This window comes from Plodia interpunctella, chromosome 25 (assembly GCF_027563975.2).
Source record: "Plodia interpunctella isolate USDA-ARS_2022_Savannah chromosome 25, ilPloInte3.2, whole genome shotgun sequence".
Classification (NCBI taxonomy): domain Eukaryota; kingdom Metazoa; phylum Arthropoda; class Insecta; order Lepidoptera; family Pyralidae; genus Plodia; species Plodia interpunctella.
In genome coordinates, this window is record NC_071318.1 from 2,283,949 (window position 1) to 2,302,195 (window position 18,247).

At 36.4% G+C, this 18,247-nt stretch overlaps 1 protein-coding gene across 9 annotated transcripts in view; it reads right to left on the reverse strand.

Annotated features, from left to right (window-relative positions):
• cyst (cysts) overlaps positions 1–18,247 on the reverse strand; it is a 45,218-nt gene that overhangs the window by 13,382 nt on the left and 13,589 nt on the right. For 2 of the 9 annotated variants that reach the window (XM_053764430.1, XM_053764439.1), the window contains exons 6-28: positions 17,823–17,946; positions 17,336–17,441; positions 16,891–17,045; positions 15,409–15,552; positions 14,120–14,186; positions 13,629–13,734; positions 13,374–13,447; positions 13,213–13,298; positions 12,259–12,318; positions 9,300–9,359; positions 8,609–8,749; positions 7,592–7,688; positions 6,540–6,753; positions 5,916–6,034; positions 5,378–5,512; positions 5,044–5,198; positions 4,444–4,576; positions 3,841–3,998; positions 3,087–3,208; positions 2,229–2,255; positions 1,560–1,673; positions 567–676; positions 115–271 (exon numbers count right to left, since the gene is read on the reverse strand). In XM_053764430.1, the coding sequence (XP_053620405.1) occupies positions 115–271; positions 567–676; positions 1,560–1,673; positions 2,229–2,255; positions 3,087–3,208; positions 3,841–3,998; positions 4,444–4,576; positions 5,044–5,198; positions 5,378–5,512; positions 5,916–6,034; positions 6,540–6,753; positions 7,592–7,688; positions 8,609–8,749; positions 9,300–9,359; positions 12,259–12,318; positions 13,213–13,298; positions 13,374–13,447; positions 13,629–13,734; positions 14,120–14,186; positions 15,409–15,552; positions 16,891–17,045; positions 17,336–17,441; positions 17,823–17,946 (2,664 nt within the window). The remainder of the gene's footprint in view (positions 1–114; positions 272–566; positions 677–1,559; positions 1,674–2,228; positions 2,256–3,086; positions 3,209–3,840; positions 3,999–4,443; positions 4,577–5,043; positions 5,199–5,377; positions 5,513–5,915; positions 6,035–6,539; positions 6,754–7,591; positions 7,689–8,608; positions 8,750–9,299; positions 9,360–12,258; positions 12,319–13,212; positions 13,299–13,373; positions 13,448–13,628; positions 13,735–14,119; positions 14,187–15,408; positions 15,553–16,890; positions 17,046–17,335; positions 17,442–17,822; positions 17,947–18,247) is intronic. The other 7 variants (XM_053764431.1, XM_053764438.1, XM_053764433.1 and 4 more) reach the window with 7 other exon arrangements.

Here is an 18,247-nt window from a genome sequence, read left to right on the forward strand (position 1 = left end):
ATTGTATACATAGTTGCAGCAAATAACTGAATAAGAACGTCTTTTGTTTTGCTCTTATTATTATGCAAATGGTTTTATTGCTAAGATAATAAGGTTCACAATAGCCTGGCTCGCCTCTATGTTTGTTGTGGTCGAATCCAGCGAAGGTGTCAGCTCTGCGTGGTAGAGCGGGACTCTCGTATACGCAGGAGTGTCTCTCGCCAGCTGAACTAGTACTACGGCCGAGGCCGCTGGCGCCGACCCAACTCGCGCTTGACACTTCTAGTGCAGACTAGAAAAAGAAAAAAAAAAACAGTTTTTCGAATAAAAAATCAATAGTACTTCGTAGCATTAAAGAATATTATATGTATATTTTGAGATTATTATGGTTACTTAATGTGTTATATTACTGGAACAAATTATATGAAAAACAATAATGAGGACATGGTAAGCCTTTCATGTCGTCAAGGATGATATGCGTGCCAAGCCTGACAATCTGATAATCAAGTTTACGTGCGAATTAGAATTGGACGACACGGTCAACGGCCGAGGAAGGAACTGGGAATACTGGGAAGTGTCTGTCTCACCTTGACCACCCTGCAGACCTCTTGCCACACCGCGTGAGTCTCAGCCGCGGGCGCCGCCAGCCGCACGTAGTCCGGGAACACCAGGCCGCCGGGGAACACTGTGTTCACACCTGATAAATTGTACCAACGTTATTCCAGCTCCACACTGTCGCCGAACTCGGACACATGCCGACGCGAATCGAACATTGCGTCGTTAGTATGAGTGCTTTTATTTATATTTTGTAATGATATTATTTTCAAACAGTTTTTGTGGATTTTTGTAAATTATTGGCTGCTTTTGTTGTAGCCCACAGATCTCGTTGCATTTAACGCGTGCCAAGAAAATCAAATCCGTGCAGTAAACCGTTTGAGCGTCTATCCCGGGTGCACTATATCATATCATAATAATACATAGTCATCTAAATTATACGTGTATACACAATTTGAGCTAAATCGGATAAAATTGAGTTGCGGTTCAAAATTAGTTGCAAGTTGCAATAGATACATATATAAATTTGTAAGTTAAACAAAAGTTGTTGCAAAATGGCGTCCAAATAGAGGTACATACAAGTCTTAGAGCTTGATTCCTATAGCCTACACTACAAGTAAATAGAACTGAAGGCCTATGATCAACTTTTATGGAACGATTCCAATGCAACTCAGTTCAATTTAGGAACCTAAAATGAATCGCATTCATACTAAAAAATACTCGATGATACGAATTTAAGATGCAGATCAGTTTAGGTCGCAAAGTGGATCGCGTTAAGGAATGATGGTAAGCCGACGATATCTGGATATCGTAAAAAAATGTATTTCATAAGTTTATACGACACGTTACAACAAATTTTATCAGAAAGTAATAAAACAGGCCTTTAAAATAAAAACGTGTTGCACTCCGGAGTGCCGGCAGAAGTGAAAACTTAAATATTAACTCAAATAGGGTCACGTGTCCTGACGCGAATTTAAACACACCTCAAAGAAGCTTGCTAAAGAAGTTTTCACTTGAATACTTACCAGTGTTAGGCACATCGAGCGTGTAATTCCCTGTGTGGCCGACCATTTTCATGTGCAGCGCCATTTTCTCTTCTAACAACGTTGCGTGTTCCTTGTCCTTCGCCCTTAGTGCCTCTGTGGGGAAAAGTCACGTCAGATGCCTATTGACGATTTGAATAAAATTTGGCATCAGTGTTACGAATAACAATCTCGAAAGGAAAGTGAGGTACACATACTAATACCACAGTTTCGATAAATTAAGCCACGTTTGAAATTCGACTACATCCATTTACTTTTCATTCATTCACTTGGTTCCTAAACCAATAAAAAAGGTTGGTCGGCTGCTAATATATTGCGCTACGCTTTAGGTCTACACCGACCTTAACTGTGATTAATTTAAAAAAAAATTATTCGTGCGACAAGAAAAACATTCTTATTTTGTAACTAGTTACGTTATGGTTACCAAAGTGGACGAAGAATCAGAAATATATATAAATAGGACTCAATTTGAATTACATAATTACGTGGCATAGCAATTAATCAGAAATACGAAAATAAGATAAAAATACTAGGAAGATTTAAAATACAAAATAAAATATTCTAGATTGAAAAAATGTATTTAAAACGAAAAAAAAAATTGAATTATAAACGACATGCTCATGCAAGATCTAACAATGCTAATAACGTCACCTTCTATTTGCCACCAGGGGGTATCGTCTGAACAATTACAAAAGTTTAATTTACATGTATTATTCATTAAAAAAAAATAAAGTATACTTTACTAAGCTAAAGTATGTTTTGTCACTATAGAACTTTATATTTAAATTTGTCAGAAAGAGACAAAACAAACTTTAGCTAAAAGTATGCTTTAACTTTTTTATGAATAACAAGGATAGACTATTGTATACAGAAAGTAATATTACGGGTTTGAAAAGTTAACGTATTAAGATTCTACAATATAAGATATGTACCCATCAAATGAACAAAATATATATGTTACGGCTAAAACCGAAGTGCGGTTACACATAGGTTTAGCCAGCTAAACCTAAGTGTAGCCGGTCTCAGTTGGCTAGACCTCGTGTAGCTTACTTATGTTAGGCGCGACCTAAACTTAACCTTAATTATTTCGGCTAGACTAGACGTGCAGTTTGTCACATAATGTAAACCTGGGTCTAGCCGCATTTCGGGGTTTAGCCGTAACAATATCTATATGGATCATACATATGATCTACTAAACGAAGAAGAAATTTGATGCAATTTGCCGCGTCATCTCAATACAAACGACACAGGGAATCCTAGTGTGGAGTAAGAATTTTCCCTAAGCCAGCGTTAAGGCGCATTGTATATAATAATATATAAGTCATAGTTACAAAATCATCAGTAAGTTCTGGAACTTACTGATGATTTTGTAAGTTCTGGAACTTACTTTCGAATTGAATTTTTCACCTCTATCGTGTCTAAACATCCACCTTTTATAAATAATCATTCATACATTTTTCATTCATTCAGAATTCATTTATGGCATAGACAAAAGCCAGTGATACTCACCAGTAATAAGTCGTATGTTTTCATGCTGCATAGATAGTTGTCTCTGTCTTTCCTCAGCTGAGATCGCGGCTGCACCCGCTTCCGCTTCCGACGTTTCCGCCGGACATTTAGCTACCGCCGCTCTGACAAAAAAATATTGAATGAGTTAGGTTTATATTTTTTAATGCAATACAATAATACTTTATAGCACAAATTGGTTACAAGTTATACATAAGTACAAAACCAATTTTAAACGAGGAAAGATACAAGGGCTCAAGGGCCACGGCGGAACCTTTTATCTTACTCGTATGCCTCAGCCCCGCGTATCGTCACACAAATTTTGTAACAGAAACGGCAACAACGCGTTTCCTTTAATTATTTCGTGTACTAACGTGGTGTATATTCCTGAATCTGTGGATTCTCAGCTAAAACAGTTGGCACTACATTCATATCAATAACGCAACCTTCTACCCCATTCGTCTGTCTCGGCTTCTTATTAAGAAGATTGGTTGAGTAGATAGATCTTGAAGAGGTAACAAACAAACGTATTTTCGCAGCAATCTATGTATTTTATACCAACACATCGATGTATGCAATCTATAAGTACTATAATTTTATAATTTTGAAAACGTTTAAGTTTAAACGTTTAATATTATTATTATTTTTTATAACTTAGTGCTCGCACCTATATTGACGGCAATAACCGAAGATCAGTGTTTGTTCTGCTGCAGCACACTAATTCTGCTTTATGTACATGTAATATCAGTATAGTAACCGTATGGGGTGTATCCAGTGATGCAGATCGCGCGGGCGCAGCACGCGCAGCTCGAACATCTCGGGCGCGGGCGCGGCGGCGCACAGCAGGTACAGACCGCGCGCCTCCGCGCCCGCCTTCTCTCGCACTAGCAGCTTCTGCAGCGGCACCACGCCCGTCTGTCGGGGATTCATAAACAAATAAATATATTAGGACAAACCACACAGATTGAGCTAGCCCCAAAGTAAGTTCGAGACTTGTGTTATGGGATACTATATTACGATACTATATTTTATAACAAATACATATATAGATAAACATCCAAGACCCGGGCCAATCAGAAAAAGATCATTTTCCATCATGACCCGACCGGGTATCGAACCCGGGACCTCTCGGTTCAGTGGCAAGAACTTTACCACTGCGCCACCGAGGTCGTCAAATTACAACTCTGTCTCTGTATACCATTCGAAATTTCGGCTTTTTGAAAAACGCTATATAATTTAAAATTTGACGTGAAAAAGTACATGTGAATGTCTAGTGTTCTGAAATAATAGTTTAACTTTGAATATCTCAGCGAAGAATTTTCACATATCCATCAATAGGGAAATATTTATATATTCTCACTTTATTATCAGGCGTGAAGAACGTATACTTGTTGTTGTTATCGTGCAGGAAGAACAACAAATCTGTCAGCACGACCACCAACAATGTCTGCATCTTACTCCGACCTTGCATTAGAGTCGCTACACCTTCGAACCTGAAAATTTAAAATTATTAAATAATAAAAAAATGAGAACAGTTAAAATATTATGAAACGTTTTTAAACAATAAGTTTTTTCATTTACCCATTATGGAACAAAAAAAAACAAAGAAAATTCAACATTCGTCAATCGATTAACACTGACAGTGTTAATTTGACATAACTGTCAGACATTAATACATAGTATAAATTTGACGTTTAAAGTGTGTATAAAGGTCTAATTTCTGAATAAATATTCGAACCTGATTTACACCATTCTTAGAGCCTGTTTAGCCTCCTGCTAATAAAGTATTTGATAGCCTACATGAAACATATCAAACAGATAGCTTTAAATTGCTGTTTCACAAGGTGTAAAATATAACTATATACTCGTAAGTGGCAGATTTATCTAGCAGTCAGTTTATTTGTCAGATAACAATATATTTTATCAGAAAGTGGTGAAACAGTTAGTGTATATTAATTACATGAGACTTCTGTTCCCCTGTAAAATATCGCTCTTCTTAAACTTATTCCCCCGGAACATAGCGAAGGATTTTGCGTCGATCCGATGGTAGATCTCCAGCTTTCTGTCCTCGCGCTCCTTGGCTGCCACCTGGTTGTCCACATCTACTAGAATTTCCTGGAATAAAATATAAATATATTTACACGATAATAATATAATTCACACATTGTTGTCGCTTGGAAAATTCCATTTTAAATAAATAAATATTTCGATTCAAACTAACGTGAGAATGATTCACTTCACCGTGGATAATCAATTCATACATGAGTAGGGCGAGAGAGATATTGTTCCCCTACCTTGACTCCACACAGCGCCCTCTGCAGCAATTCCCTCTCGTGAATATCGTCACCGGCAGTTTTGAGTAGGGGTTCCAAAAGTAACGGGTATTTTGTTAGCCTCTGTGCTACGAATAACACGCATTCTGGGACACCCTGTAAGAAAACAGAAATTTAAAATCAATCAGAATATGAAAATGATCGAATGTGGATTGGATTAGCAGTCAGCAGTAAAGGGCTGAGGCTGATGGCAATCATAGAAAAAATTACATCATGTAAATTAAAATGGCAGACCAAATCTATATGATTAAAAAATATACATTATTTAAATTAACTCCCTTCTAGTATAAATACGTACAGTCAACAGCACATCAATCTACCCAAATTCATAGCAAACTCGCCGCTAATACCGGATGCAGGTCAACTTGATATGCGGTCGACTGCACTTTTTTTTAGTGATTTAGAATTTATGTGTTATTAAATTTGGCCTTCGCAACACTTGGCTCTGTCTACCCCTCAAGTAATAAAGACGTGATATTGTATGTATGTATGTACGTACTTTCTTCCTGAGTAGTGGGTTCTGTTGACATTTCCTAATAAATCTAGCGAGTCTCGGCTCCCGCGTGCAGCACTCTTTAAACACTTCAACGGCGTCACGATGTCGCGCACAGAATTCGCCTGCGAACAAATAAAAATATCGATCATGTGTGAGATTTATTATTAATAACTAGCGACCCGTCCCGGCTTCGCCGTTAAATCGCATGTATAACACAATTATATTAAACCGCATGTAAATCCATGCAGAGTTTATCGCAAACAGACAGACACGGCAGAGGAGGTTATTTTATAATATGTAAGGATTTGAGTGCGGTCAGAGGTTGGGGTCACAAGCTGGCCTGTAGAAGTTGCTAACATCGTACGTTGCTTATCTTCACAGGCACTTTTTCACGTCTATTTTTATACTAAATAGTAATTTCTCACAAGCTACAAACTACTGACATTTCGGAACACAGTTTCGGAACGACCACTGCTGAGAAGAAAATTCGGAACAAACTCACTTGAACAGTGTTGGTCCCTATCATGCCAGAAGGGCTTACCATGATTGTTTCTTACAATTTTTTCCAATAATGTATCAAATTACATAATGTACATCTAGATCAGAGTTACATCTATTTCCACTTACCATAAGCAGACTTCAATTTGAGCATAGCAGGCGGGGCGAAGGTCTCAGCCAGTATATCAGCCACGGACGTGACAGTGGTGGAGGCCCTCTGTCTGTTCCTCAGTTTGCCCAACAGTTCGGCGTGCAAAGCCCACAGTTCGTCCACGCGTGGGAACATCCGTGACACCTGGGACGCCGTGACGCCGGGGAAACGCATCATGCCCGCTACGAACATCTACGAAGATTGTGTTCTAATTGACTATTCGATTGGGTAAACAATGAAATGTATTAAAATATATAATAAACTATGTTATGTTGTGTATGCACGTTTTTGGGTTCAGTCCAGATCGTAGTGTTAAATTACTCTGTTTACTGATCTTATATATTGTAACCTGTTGTGTATGCCTATATAAATAAATAAAAATAAATAAACCAACGGCCCGTTCCAGCTTTGTTCGGGTAAAAACTTAATAAATAACACACCTAAACCTTCCCCAGGAATCACACTATCTATTGGTGAAATCGCATGAAAATCGATGCAGTAGTTTTTTTAGTTTATCGCGAATAGACAGACACACGCGGCAGAGTACTTTGTTTTATAATATGTAAGATAATTATAATTTAATGTTACTTTAATTGAGTCAGTTTTGTAAATTAAAGAGATTTATTATTTTTTCTGTTTGAGTATATTAAAAATGATTTTTCACTCCAAAATTCATTAGGTGACGAAGTATACATTAAATGACGAAGAAGGCTCACAATATATTAGGTGACGAAGAAACGGCGCAACAAACTTCACCACAGACGTTTCTCAAAATATAAGTCTGTCTGTCGCACTTTCACGGGTAAATATCTGGGTCTTATTTTGTTGAAATTTGGAATAGATTTAGTTAATAAATCATAGAGTAACTTTCAACCCGAACAATATCTGTTCCCGTGGGAAATTTACGCGGGCAAATCGCGGATATAGCTAGTTTGTAATAAAAATGAGCATGAGAAATATCTTAGGCGACTTCCATCAATAAGGTAAATATTTCTTACCCAAATGATTGGCAAAGTAAACGTTTTCTCACCTTCTGCATAAGTCGTATTGTCAGACAATGGTGCTTCTCCGTGAGTATTAATTCGTAAATGTGTTCCTGGCGCTTCGTCTCTCGCTCGCCTAAAGATCTGAAAATTATATATTCATTTCAATTCATTTCTTGTTACTTTCCAATAAATATTCATTCATTATAATTATTATTAATTACTCAAATCGTTTTGTTTTGTTTTGACGACCTCGGTGGCGCAGTGGTAAAGTTCTTGCCACTGAACCAAGAGGTCCCGGGTTCGATCCCCGGTCGGGTCATGATGGAAAATGATCTTTTTCTGATTGGACCGGGTCTTGGATTTTTATCTATATATGTATTTGTTATAAAATATAGTATCGTAATATAGTATCCCATAACACAAGTCTCGAACTTACTTTGGGGCTAGCTCAATCTGTGAGATTTGTTCTAATATATTTTATATTTATTTTTATTTGTAGGTATAAAAGAATAAGTTCTAAAATTAGTCTGTCGGTGTTTCACCTTTTCCCTAAAAGTCTAAACATCTTCAAATCGAGTATGTATGTGGTGTAATATACATAGAAAATATTGGACTTATTTTTCTTTTGCAGGCGGTTTGAAAGTAACTTAAATAGAGTTGGCCCGCAGTGGTTAAGACCTTCCGTCTGTGATCAAAGGTTCGAATCCTACTCGTGCCACATGAGTTTGTATACCAATCTGACTCATGTATTTTCATAGACCACCAAATCCGTTGAAGGAAAACATCGTGAGAAAACCTGCACATTGATGGACAGTTTACTAGCGTCTACCTGTCACTAGATGGCGGTAGGTAGTCGTAAAAGTACTGTCAGATGCCTTTAGTCCACTTGAGTATGTCAGCGATATGTCCCTTCTATTCTGATATAGGTATGTCTAATACCCACATCCCTTTCTTGTATGACGTGACGTGTTCTATAGATTTCTCTCAAATTCAAAATTCTTGATGATATACATCACTTATTGACGTCAAAAAATTACTAGAGTACTAAATACTATACTCACTTAGCTAACCCTTTGGGCGCCCCAGCCGCCCAGGTGTCGGGCTCCGAAGCACCCAAGCCGAGCAATATGGCCGCCTCCCCCAGCTGGTCCGACGCTAAGTATACTTCCGGCCACTCCGTCACTAGCGCGTCATCCGATGCACTGGAATACAGTATGTTTTGTAACATTGCATTATTTTCAAAACTTCATTAAAACTTAAGTGAGAAATAAAAATTTTACTATAAGGGAATACTCACAATTTACTGGTAATTAACAAAATATCACCAAGAATGATTCCCTAATCATTGAGAAGTACTATTAAATAATCTCGCTCAAATATAATTTCGATTCAGCAAATACAATATTGATTATTCCATTTTTAAAAAACAGTTAAGTCCGAGTCGGACTCGCACTCTGCGACTTCCACATTACCAACTTGTTTTTGGTTTTTTCACTGCTGAAAGAGGCTGTACACTCTTTCTTATAATGTTGATATAAATGTCTACATGATACGTCTAACGCCTTTCGTAAAAAAAATATATTGACTGGTAGTCGACAGTAATACAAGGTACAATTTGCGGGCTTATCGCTTTGCTAGACAATTTCTCACAGGCCATCAAAATGGAAAATGCTCAGTAGCCAGCCATTCTGCTTCCATGACTTTTATTTTGTGGAGTGGAACCATAAAAACTAATGAAAACTGTATGCTTACTTGCTCTGATCGTGCTTGTGATCGGAGCCGTCCTTGTCGTCGTTGTAAACGTGGCTCGTGCTGCAATAGACAAATATTTATTAAGCAAAGACCAACTAACATACATACTGGCCACTGACATATTTACACTTGTATGCTGAACTGAATATATTTATTGCCATTAACGAGATTTTATATAATCTACATCTACTTTTATTAAATAAAAATAGGGAAAAAAAGTGGAGTTTTCATTAGACCCTAGAGTCTATTTGACAGCCAACTTTGCCTTCGATTGCCTTTTTATTTAAACTAGAAAGATTCTCCTTTTATGATTGCCATATGAAATATAATTTATAGTTAATGTTACCATAAATAAGTTATAGTCAGAAAAAGGTATTACAAATGTGTCATACGTTCTAAATATATTTCATAGGATCATATCAGAATAAAAAAATTTTTAGTTACAAGTTCAGTCCAGCCTACTAGCATAAATTGAGATCAGTGACAATAAACCAAGATGCATTCACGAAGACATTGTACAAAACTCCACTGACGAAGTTGAGCGTTGCCATAAAAAAAAATCAAAAACTCCTGAAACAATTATTGCAAAGTTACAAGTTTTCGTGTTACCATTAAGAGAAAATATACAGGGTCATCTTTCAGTCGACATCACAAACGATTATTTATTATATAAATTAATAATAATTAAAGTTGCAGACTGACTGAGATTATACATTTTTCACGATTTAACTCCAAAATATAGATTTGATACTTTAAGACATTATGTCGGTAAAACATCTATCACAGTCGGTAAAGTAGTATAGATAAAGGTAAAGTCAGAATTATCACACATTTAAGTGAAAATCCCTTATTCTCAGTCAATATACAAATTAACATTTCAAGAATCCATAAAGAAACAGACATACTTAACAATTCAGCAAAGCCTAAATAAATCAAAAGAAGCCAATACGAAACGTCACTTCACATAACTTTATAAAAACGACATGCATTCGAACATAGAGTAAAATAACAATTGAGAAAGACCAAAACTGAACTTAAGATAGAAATTCATTACCTAATAGTAATTTGAAAATAACTTTTGTGTCAAATTACCGTCTGTCCAATAAATGGATATTATTTAATCGAAATCAATATATATATATATATATATATATATTTATTGGTGAAAACAAAATGGCGCTAACATAAGATCCTTACTTGAATTTTATTGGATAATAAATCGTAGAACTGTATTTATTACACCCCGCACCATGAAAGAAGTCCCTCAGACACAGCGCTACAGTCGCTGACGACGACAACGTGGTTGATCTGTTATGATTGTTCCACATATTGTCGCAAGGCGTAGCGTAATCATAGTCTTCATGAGACGGTGTGGTCACTTAAAACTTTTTTTGTCGAGTGACTCTCGCCACTTCTGACAGAGAAAAATTTCTGACCTGCCAAAACGGTTTTTGGATAGATTTAATAACTAAAATGAAACCCTATTACAGTTTGTCACCACTATGGCAACTATGTTAATTTTATCTGGAACTATTAAATAATCACAAAGTATAATGGTTTCTTATTATTATGAATACTTTATTATATACCTAATCTATAAAACTTTATGCTTCTCAAAAACGATACATACACGATCCATTTTTCATTGATCGGATTTCGTGCTTCTTTAGTGACGAAAATGCAATCGGCGACATTTCGCACGTAACTATAGCGCAATTTTCAATTTTATGTAATAGAAAATAGAGTCCAAAATTGAACAGACAATTTACAAATCAGCGCACAAACTAAGTGCTACGACATCGACTGTCAAAGAGTAACTACCTACGATCGTAAGACAGAAAGATACACAAGTAAGGCGTCGTGGATGATTCGAGAACGATCTAGAAGACTCTGCGATGTGTGATTCTGAGGTGAGACGGCGGTTATGGGTTAGAGGTGGCCTTTGCTTGTGATATAAAAAAGTGTTATTTGTTGTGTAATATCATATGCCGACTATTACATCGCTATCGTCGGCAAACGTACACGGTTTCTATGTGAGCTTTTTGTGGCGCAAAGAAAAACCAGCAACGTATGTCGAAACTGCCAATGTTCGGGAAACTACTACACTACAATACTGCCCCTCCATATCTTCAGAAAGAGTTTCAATCAAACTCTGAGATTTATTTAATTTTAATTGTAAACTAGCTGCTAGTTTACAATTAAAATTAAATAATCTATTTTCGCCCGGTTCGACTTTAGCGGACACTCCATGAGAATCTAAAGAAGTTTTATTAAGACTGCCATATAGCAGTCCTGTGTCCGCTAAGATTTTGGGAACCATGCCTATTTTCGGGGTTATAGAAAACAGTTACGATATTTGTTGTAAATTTTGTTTTCTAGATGTTTCGAAATGTGGGTATTTCTATGCCGAATTTCGGGGTGCCGAATTTCGGAAGAAATCAGTGTGAGTTATCTGCTTTGTAGCTCAGTGTGAGTTATCTGCTTTGTAGCAGTGTAGAAGACGAAGTAGAATCAACCAACATGTGTATGTTCGTTGATTCTACTTCGTCTTAAGACTTGGAAAAACTATTGACGAGATAAAACTTGGCCGATTTGAATTTGATAAATGTGCGTATGTGTCGTAAAAAGTGATTGATGTAGAGGATATAAAAGTGTACTGCATAAAATAATGTTAAGTGTTATTTTTATTTCATAAACAAAATCACCTCTGAAGCAAACTGTATCAACTTATAAAACTCAACATAACTGCCAAGAAACAACTATAACTCAATACTAATCAAAAAACCTACATCTGATTAAAATGTGCCTAAATGTTCGAAAAACGGCACGAATCACCAGGAGTACATAGCCGCGTCGAGGGTGACACGTGACAGAGAGAGACAGAACGATGGCGGTGATGTATGTGTGATGAGAGAGTTAGAAAGAGGCAGTTGTATATCGCAGCATTCGCGCAACTTACTGCACGCCGAGTTTCGTTGCGACGCGGCGCCACGGCGAATAGCATCCACTCTGCTTCTTGCTGTGTGCGTAACGGAAACGAATGCGAACACACGTTTACATATGTGTGCTTGGTTTTGCTTTTAAATTTTACGGCGGTCACGTGACGCGGGCGGACGGATCGAGGTAATTTAAAAAAAATACAAATGAAAGAGCGTTCCAATTCCGTTCTAAATTTGAGTTATTTAAGAACGTTATTAATTAAAATCGTTATTTAAGAAAAATAAAACAATGTTTTTGATCACTACTTCAATACGTCCGCAGCAATGATTTCCTTTATAAGAAGACATCCGTTCACCGAAATAAATAAAATAATCCAATAAACATAAAAATAGCTCACAGAAAATTATAGAAGCGAGCTGTTAAAATAGATTGAAACAAAAATAAATCAAAGAAATATGGAAACTAGCAATGATACAAAGCAAAAGACAGTGTTATAGTCAATTATAAATCGAAGGTGTAAGTATTAAAATTTACAAAATTACAGTGTCACATACTTGTGTATCTTCTTATAATTAAATCATAAACATAACCTCACATCTGACACTGAATGGGGACTTCACACCTAAAACCTACGTCTAAACATTTTTTGATGTATTTCATTAAAACGCTTCAGGAATACATATAAAACTCCACGCACGCACGCAAATCAAATCCAAAATGCATTAGCGTAAAACTGCGTCATCCACGGTGGCATCATACCGGTATGCCTTTGCCAGGTAACCTTGCGACAATTAAAAAATAAAGCAGCAAAATATACGCCATACAAAATTGAAAAATCCTCTAAGCTCACGTTTTTAAAAATGGAATTCTATTTGTATCTTATTTTTTATTGAACGTGCTAATGGCTAATTCAGATCATAATTTGGAATAAAAATTAAATATTTTCAAAGTGTTACATAACGCCGATACTTACCTATTTGAATTTTGGGACTGGCCAGATACAGAGCTACGCTTACTGCTCTTTCCACTACTGGCACTCAAAGATTTTCCAACCGAAGTCTGAAATATTTATAAAATATAAATAATGAAAATCAATTTTCATTTTACCTAAAAAAGTAAAGAATTGGCCAGTACCTTTGAGGATTTCGGTTTATTACATTCAACTATGTAGTCCTTGCATACATTTTGATGTACTGTCATGGTACAATCTGGAAACAAAAAGAAAACACTTAATAAAATAAACGCCTGGTTTATATTATAGGGGTTCATGTGGAAAGAATAGTTAATTTGAAGTTAAATAGCTTTATAAAATCATTGAAACTGTGGAAACGGAGACTGTCGAGTTGGCTCTTATCACCGAGCCACAAGGTTCAATATCAACCAACTTACTGTCACAATAAAGCGCCGGTTTGTCGGTGAGCGGTCGCCCGCACCAATCACAATCTGCGCCCGCATTCGCCGCCGACCACGCGTGCGCAGCTTTACGGGACTTGTCCTGTAATACATCATGCCATTTTTATTTATGTACATGAAGGAAATATGTTTTTTCACCTGTAAATCAGCTGTTAAACTTTTGGTTACAATAAAACGCTATAGCTGAGCCTTTTGTGACTCTGTGGCACACATAATTGTTTTGTTGTTGTGATAAAATATAGTTTTATATACGTATTTGTCTATGCAGAACAGCTGTTCGAAACAATAGAGCCTCCATTCCAAATTGAATATTTAATGACATGATTTTAATTTTCGTATTATATTACACCACCATATGGCGAAACATGTAGAACTCTATAAATCTATTTAACATCTGATCGGTATGTACCTAGCTACACATGTTTATGAAATAAATGATTATGATTAAAAATAATTGAATAACGTACCTTTTTCTTCCTGAAGAAAAGACTGCCCCGCTTACGCCTCTTTTCAGCGTGATGGTCAAATGCCGCTCTGAAATCATAAAATTTTTGTTTAAAAAAAGAACTTATATATAATATATATATATTTGTTTTCACTAGGTATTCATGCGAAAAAAATTTAAAACATCGAAAAGCACACGACATATATGCAACACATGCTTTGAACAAAACAGTTAATGAAAGGTGCAAATAAATATTTGAAAGAAAATTTAATACATAAATGGACACTAGGATACACATTTATATACTTACAATTTGCTATGCCGACGGTATCAAAAGTAATTTTGCCTCTAAAGTAATTATTAATTGAATGGGATATAAGGGCTGTTGTACACATAAACTAGACGCAAGGATCAATTCTATTTCAAATCAAATTATACCAATAAGGCGCATCTAATCAAATTGATTATCTTATCGACCCAATTTGATTAAGTTACTTTTTAAAACGTCACAAAATAAATGACCACTACAACGATATAACTGAACAGATTTCCTGCTAGGATTAAGAAACACGATATTGATTTTCCATTCATACATTTGATAGGACAATGGGCATTACTAACATACATATGATAACTTTTATCCCTGGGAACAATACAAACGAAATTCACTAATATTTAGGTATTCATATGAAAAAGTCCCCTTGTCTTCCTAAAAAGGGGACAGTAAATGAATTAATAGACATTAACAACCCTTAGACTATTTCCCCATAGTCCAAATAAATTAATCCTTTTCCTAGTTTAATGTGCATCTTTGTCCGTCTGAGATCACCATTAGTAATCTGCCTCTTGGACTATATCTAACTCTTGGACAAAGACCTCTAGCTCCCAGACTTACTATTTCAAAAGCGTCAGCCGTTGCAGGTTTCCTTTAAAGGTCCAAGTGATTTATTAAATTTACGAATCTGCCTCTTAGACTATATAACTGTTGGACAAAGACCTTTAGCTCCCCGACTTACTGTTCTAAAAACACCAACCGTTGTAAGGTTGGAACGAGACTTATTATTTATCTCGAAATTAATTATAAGTCCGGGATTCGCAATTTTTACCGAATAACTCTTGTACAAAGACCTCGATCACCCTGACTTATGGTTTCATAAACGCCAGCCGGTATGGTGTCATGGAAGTAATTTATGTTATATCTGAAATTAATTATAGTATAGGAGCCTGCGTCATATACTAATATAGTCTAGGAGCCTGCTTACTACACATGACTAAATAACTCTTGGACAAAACCCTTTAGCTCCGACTTACTGTTCCAAAAACGCCAGTCGATGTAAGCCCAGGTGTTCCTGGTGAGTGTTGTTCCTTCTCCCAGGCAGTTGCGGGGTGCCGCCCACTGTTGCCGCCGAGGCGTCCTCGTCACTTTCCGTCTCTGTCGCAACCCCCGGCGAGAGGCTGAGCGAGCGGGACGGACGATAAACATGGCGGCGTTCAATGGAGGATATTGTGATTGAAACCTCATTAGGCGTATAGTGAAGTGAGGAATTTTTGAACAGGATAAATATGTATGTTTATGAAATAGGCTAAAATGTCGCAAGTTTTGTATTTTTATTATATATAGTACCCATATCTGTGAAACCCAAAGGTTAACTTTTGATACACTTATAATTATAAATATTTAAAAAATCTAATAAGAGTGTGTATAACACTGATGTTCTGATTTCATTATATTTTATTTCGCGTCAGATTAAAAGGACAGACTACAACTATACTAACAAGTATATATTAACAGTACCCAAAAATTTTATGTGTCAATATATAAATTTAATCTTATAAAAATTGCGACGGATTTTTTATTTATCCTATAATATTTTAAACGTGTTTTTGAAATGTAGACATTATCAACCTCTCAACTCAACCTCATAACATCTGTTTATACATTTCAATCCTCCATTGAACCACGCCATTGCCAAATTAGTGCAAAAAAATCATCCGGTTACAGCCGGTTTTGGCGACTTGAACAGACCAAAGCAAATAGTGCACAATAAAAATCAGACATGCACATAAAAGTATTGACATGCACATTACTCTTAATATACACAACCATGGCGAAATTAGAATATTATTATGAATTTCAGATCGAAATTTCTTACTCGACAGTGAATGAGTGGCAATAAATATTTTAACTGAATAAACTTTTATCATAATTGTGTATACTAAGAATTTATGCTAATTTATCAAAAAAAGAAATAAGCAACATCAAAAAAAGACTTTAAAAAAAATGTTATGGTGCTCAAGTGTAAAAATGTGAAATAGCAATGTTAAAAATAATTAAATTCAAAAATTTTCCTTGAATAATATAGTAACTCGTAATCGTGATGTATAAAAAGATACTGTTTCTTTATCAGAAGAAGGACAATCTAAAAGACTGGCATTGTCGGACATAATAGTCAAATAATATACCATCTCAATTAACTAACGGGATAAATGTTCCAAATCGAATAGTACTCTATAACAATGTACTCATTCTAGCCAATATCTTTTGAAAGAAAACATATCACAACAATGTTTTCTAAATTCAAATAGTAGACTGACTGGCAATACGTTTGATATTCTTTCAAGCGATAGATACTGGACGGCAAATTTTTTGAAATTCAAATACCATCTGACAATGGCCCGTAACACGTTTGAAATTCAAATTCCACGTGACAAATTGGCAGAGTTTGTGACAAATACTGGCCGGCAAATTCAAATTTCATGTGCATTAGCCTGTAACAATTAAAACAGACTCACGCGTTCGGTGGTGGCTGCGGCTGCGGCGGCTGCACGGCCGCCACGATGCTGGGCGTGGACACCGACTTCTGCAGCGGCAGTCGCGCCATCAGCCGGGCGCCTTCGGCCGCGGCCGCGTTGGCGCGGAGCGTTGCTGTCACTTTCTCGAAGTCTTTCTGTTGTGGTTGTCAGGTTGGTAACAAAGTTATTAAATAGTTTTTTTATGTACTGGCAACTATATGTCACTGAGTAAAAGTAAACAGAATATCTATAAAGAGTAGAAAATAAATAAGACCGCTGAGGCTGGCAACACTGGGAGCATAAACCAATCTTGACCATACGATTTGGTATCAAAATGACAAAAAAAGTCAAAACTCTATATGACTGGGGAATATCAGAAAAGCGTTCCGATAAGAGTGAGAGAGAAAGAGTATACCTATACCTATATTAAATTAAAGTTACTTACCGCCAAATCATTGTCGTTGAGCGAATGAGTGGAGTGTCGCACGGGCCGGGGCACTTCGCCCTCGGACTCCATTGACGATAGCGAAGCACTGTGCCCATTAAGAGTACTGTAAATAATAAACAAATAATTTTATTTCAGATAACATTAGTACTGTAGGAAACTAAAACTTATGTCAGTGATTAAGTTGGATGTAATCTGCCTAAAATTAAATTTTTAGGCCTAGAACAAAAGTAAAATCTCCGTCTATGGATTTCTTGATTTCTCATAGCTCACATAAAAGTAAAATGTTATAGAGCAAACAAGTCTTTTAACAAATGTAATTTTTCAAATAAGCGTGAAAAAGAACATTATTATATTTCCAGAAAAAATTCAAATACGTCTTTGCAACCATTGTTGGCAGATTTTGTCCCCAAATTCCGAGGCGCGTGAGTGACAGAGATAGATATATCTATTGGATATATCTATCTCTGTCACTCATTCGACCAACCTTCTTTGTCTGGCATCATGCAGCCTCGCGCCTGGTTCCAACGCGGCCCAAGAGCTGCGTCGGCCTTCGTCACGTCGCTCGCCCCACAGACTCCATTGGCGGGACTCGCCTGTCAGTATAACGTCTATGTGTTAATATAATTGTATGTCCGCTTGGTAATATGAAAAATTTGACGTAGATGGCGTTGGTGTAGTTATAGATTATACGATTTGTCAAGCCCTAAGTGTTTTCCACATGTCACAATAACTAATTTAAAACACGAGTTAAAATCTTTACCTTCTTTCTCTTTCCACAAACCAAAAAAAGATCGGCAGGAAGAAATTGTCGCACTCATTTATGTTATATGATAACTTATGGTTCTTCTGTAAATGGTGTAATGAAAAGGTTGCTTGTATCGCAACGCTCCCATCAGATAAGATGACATA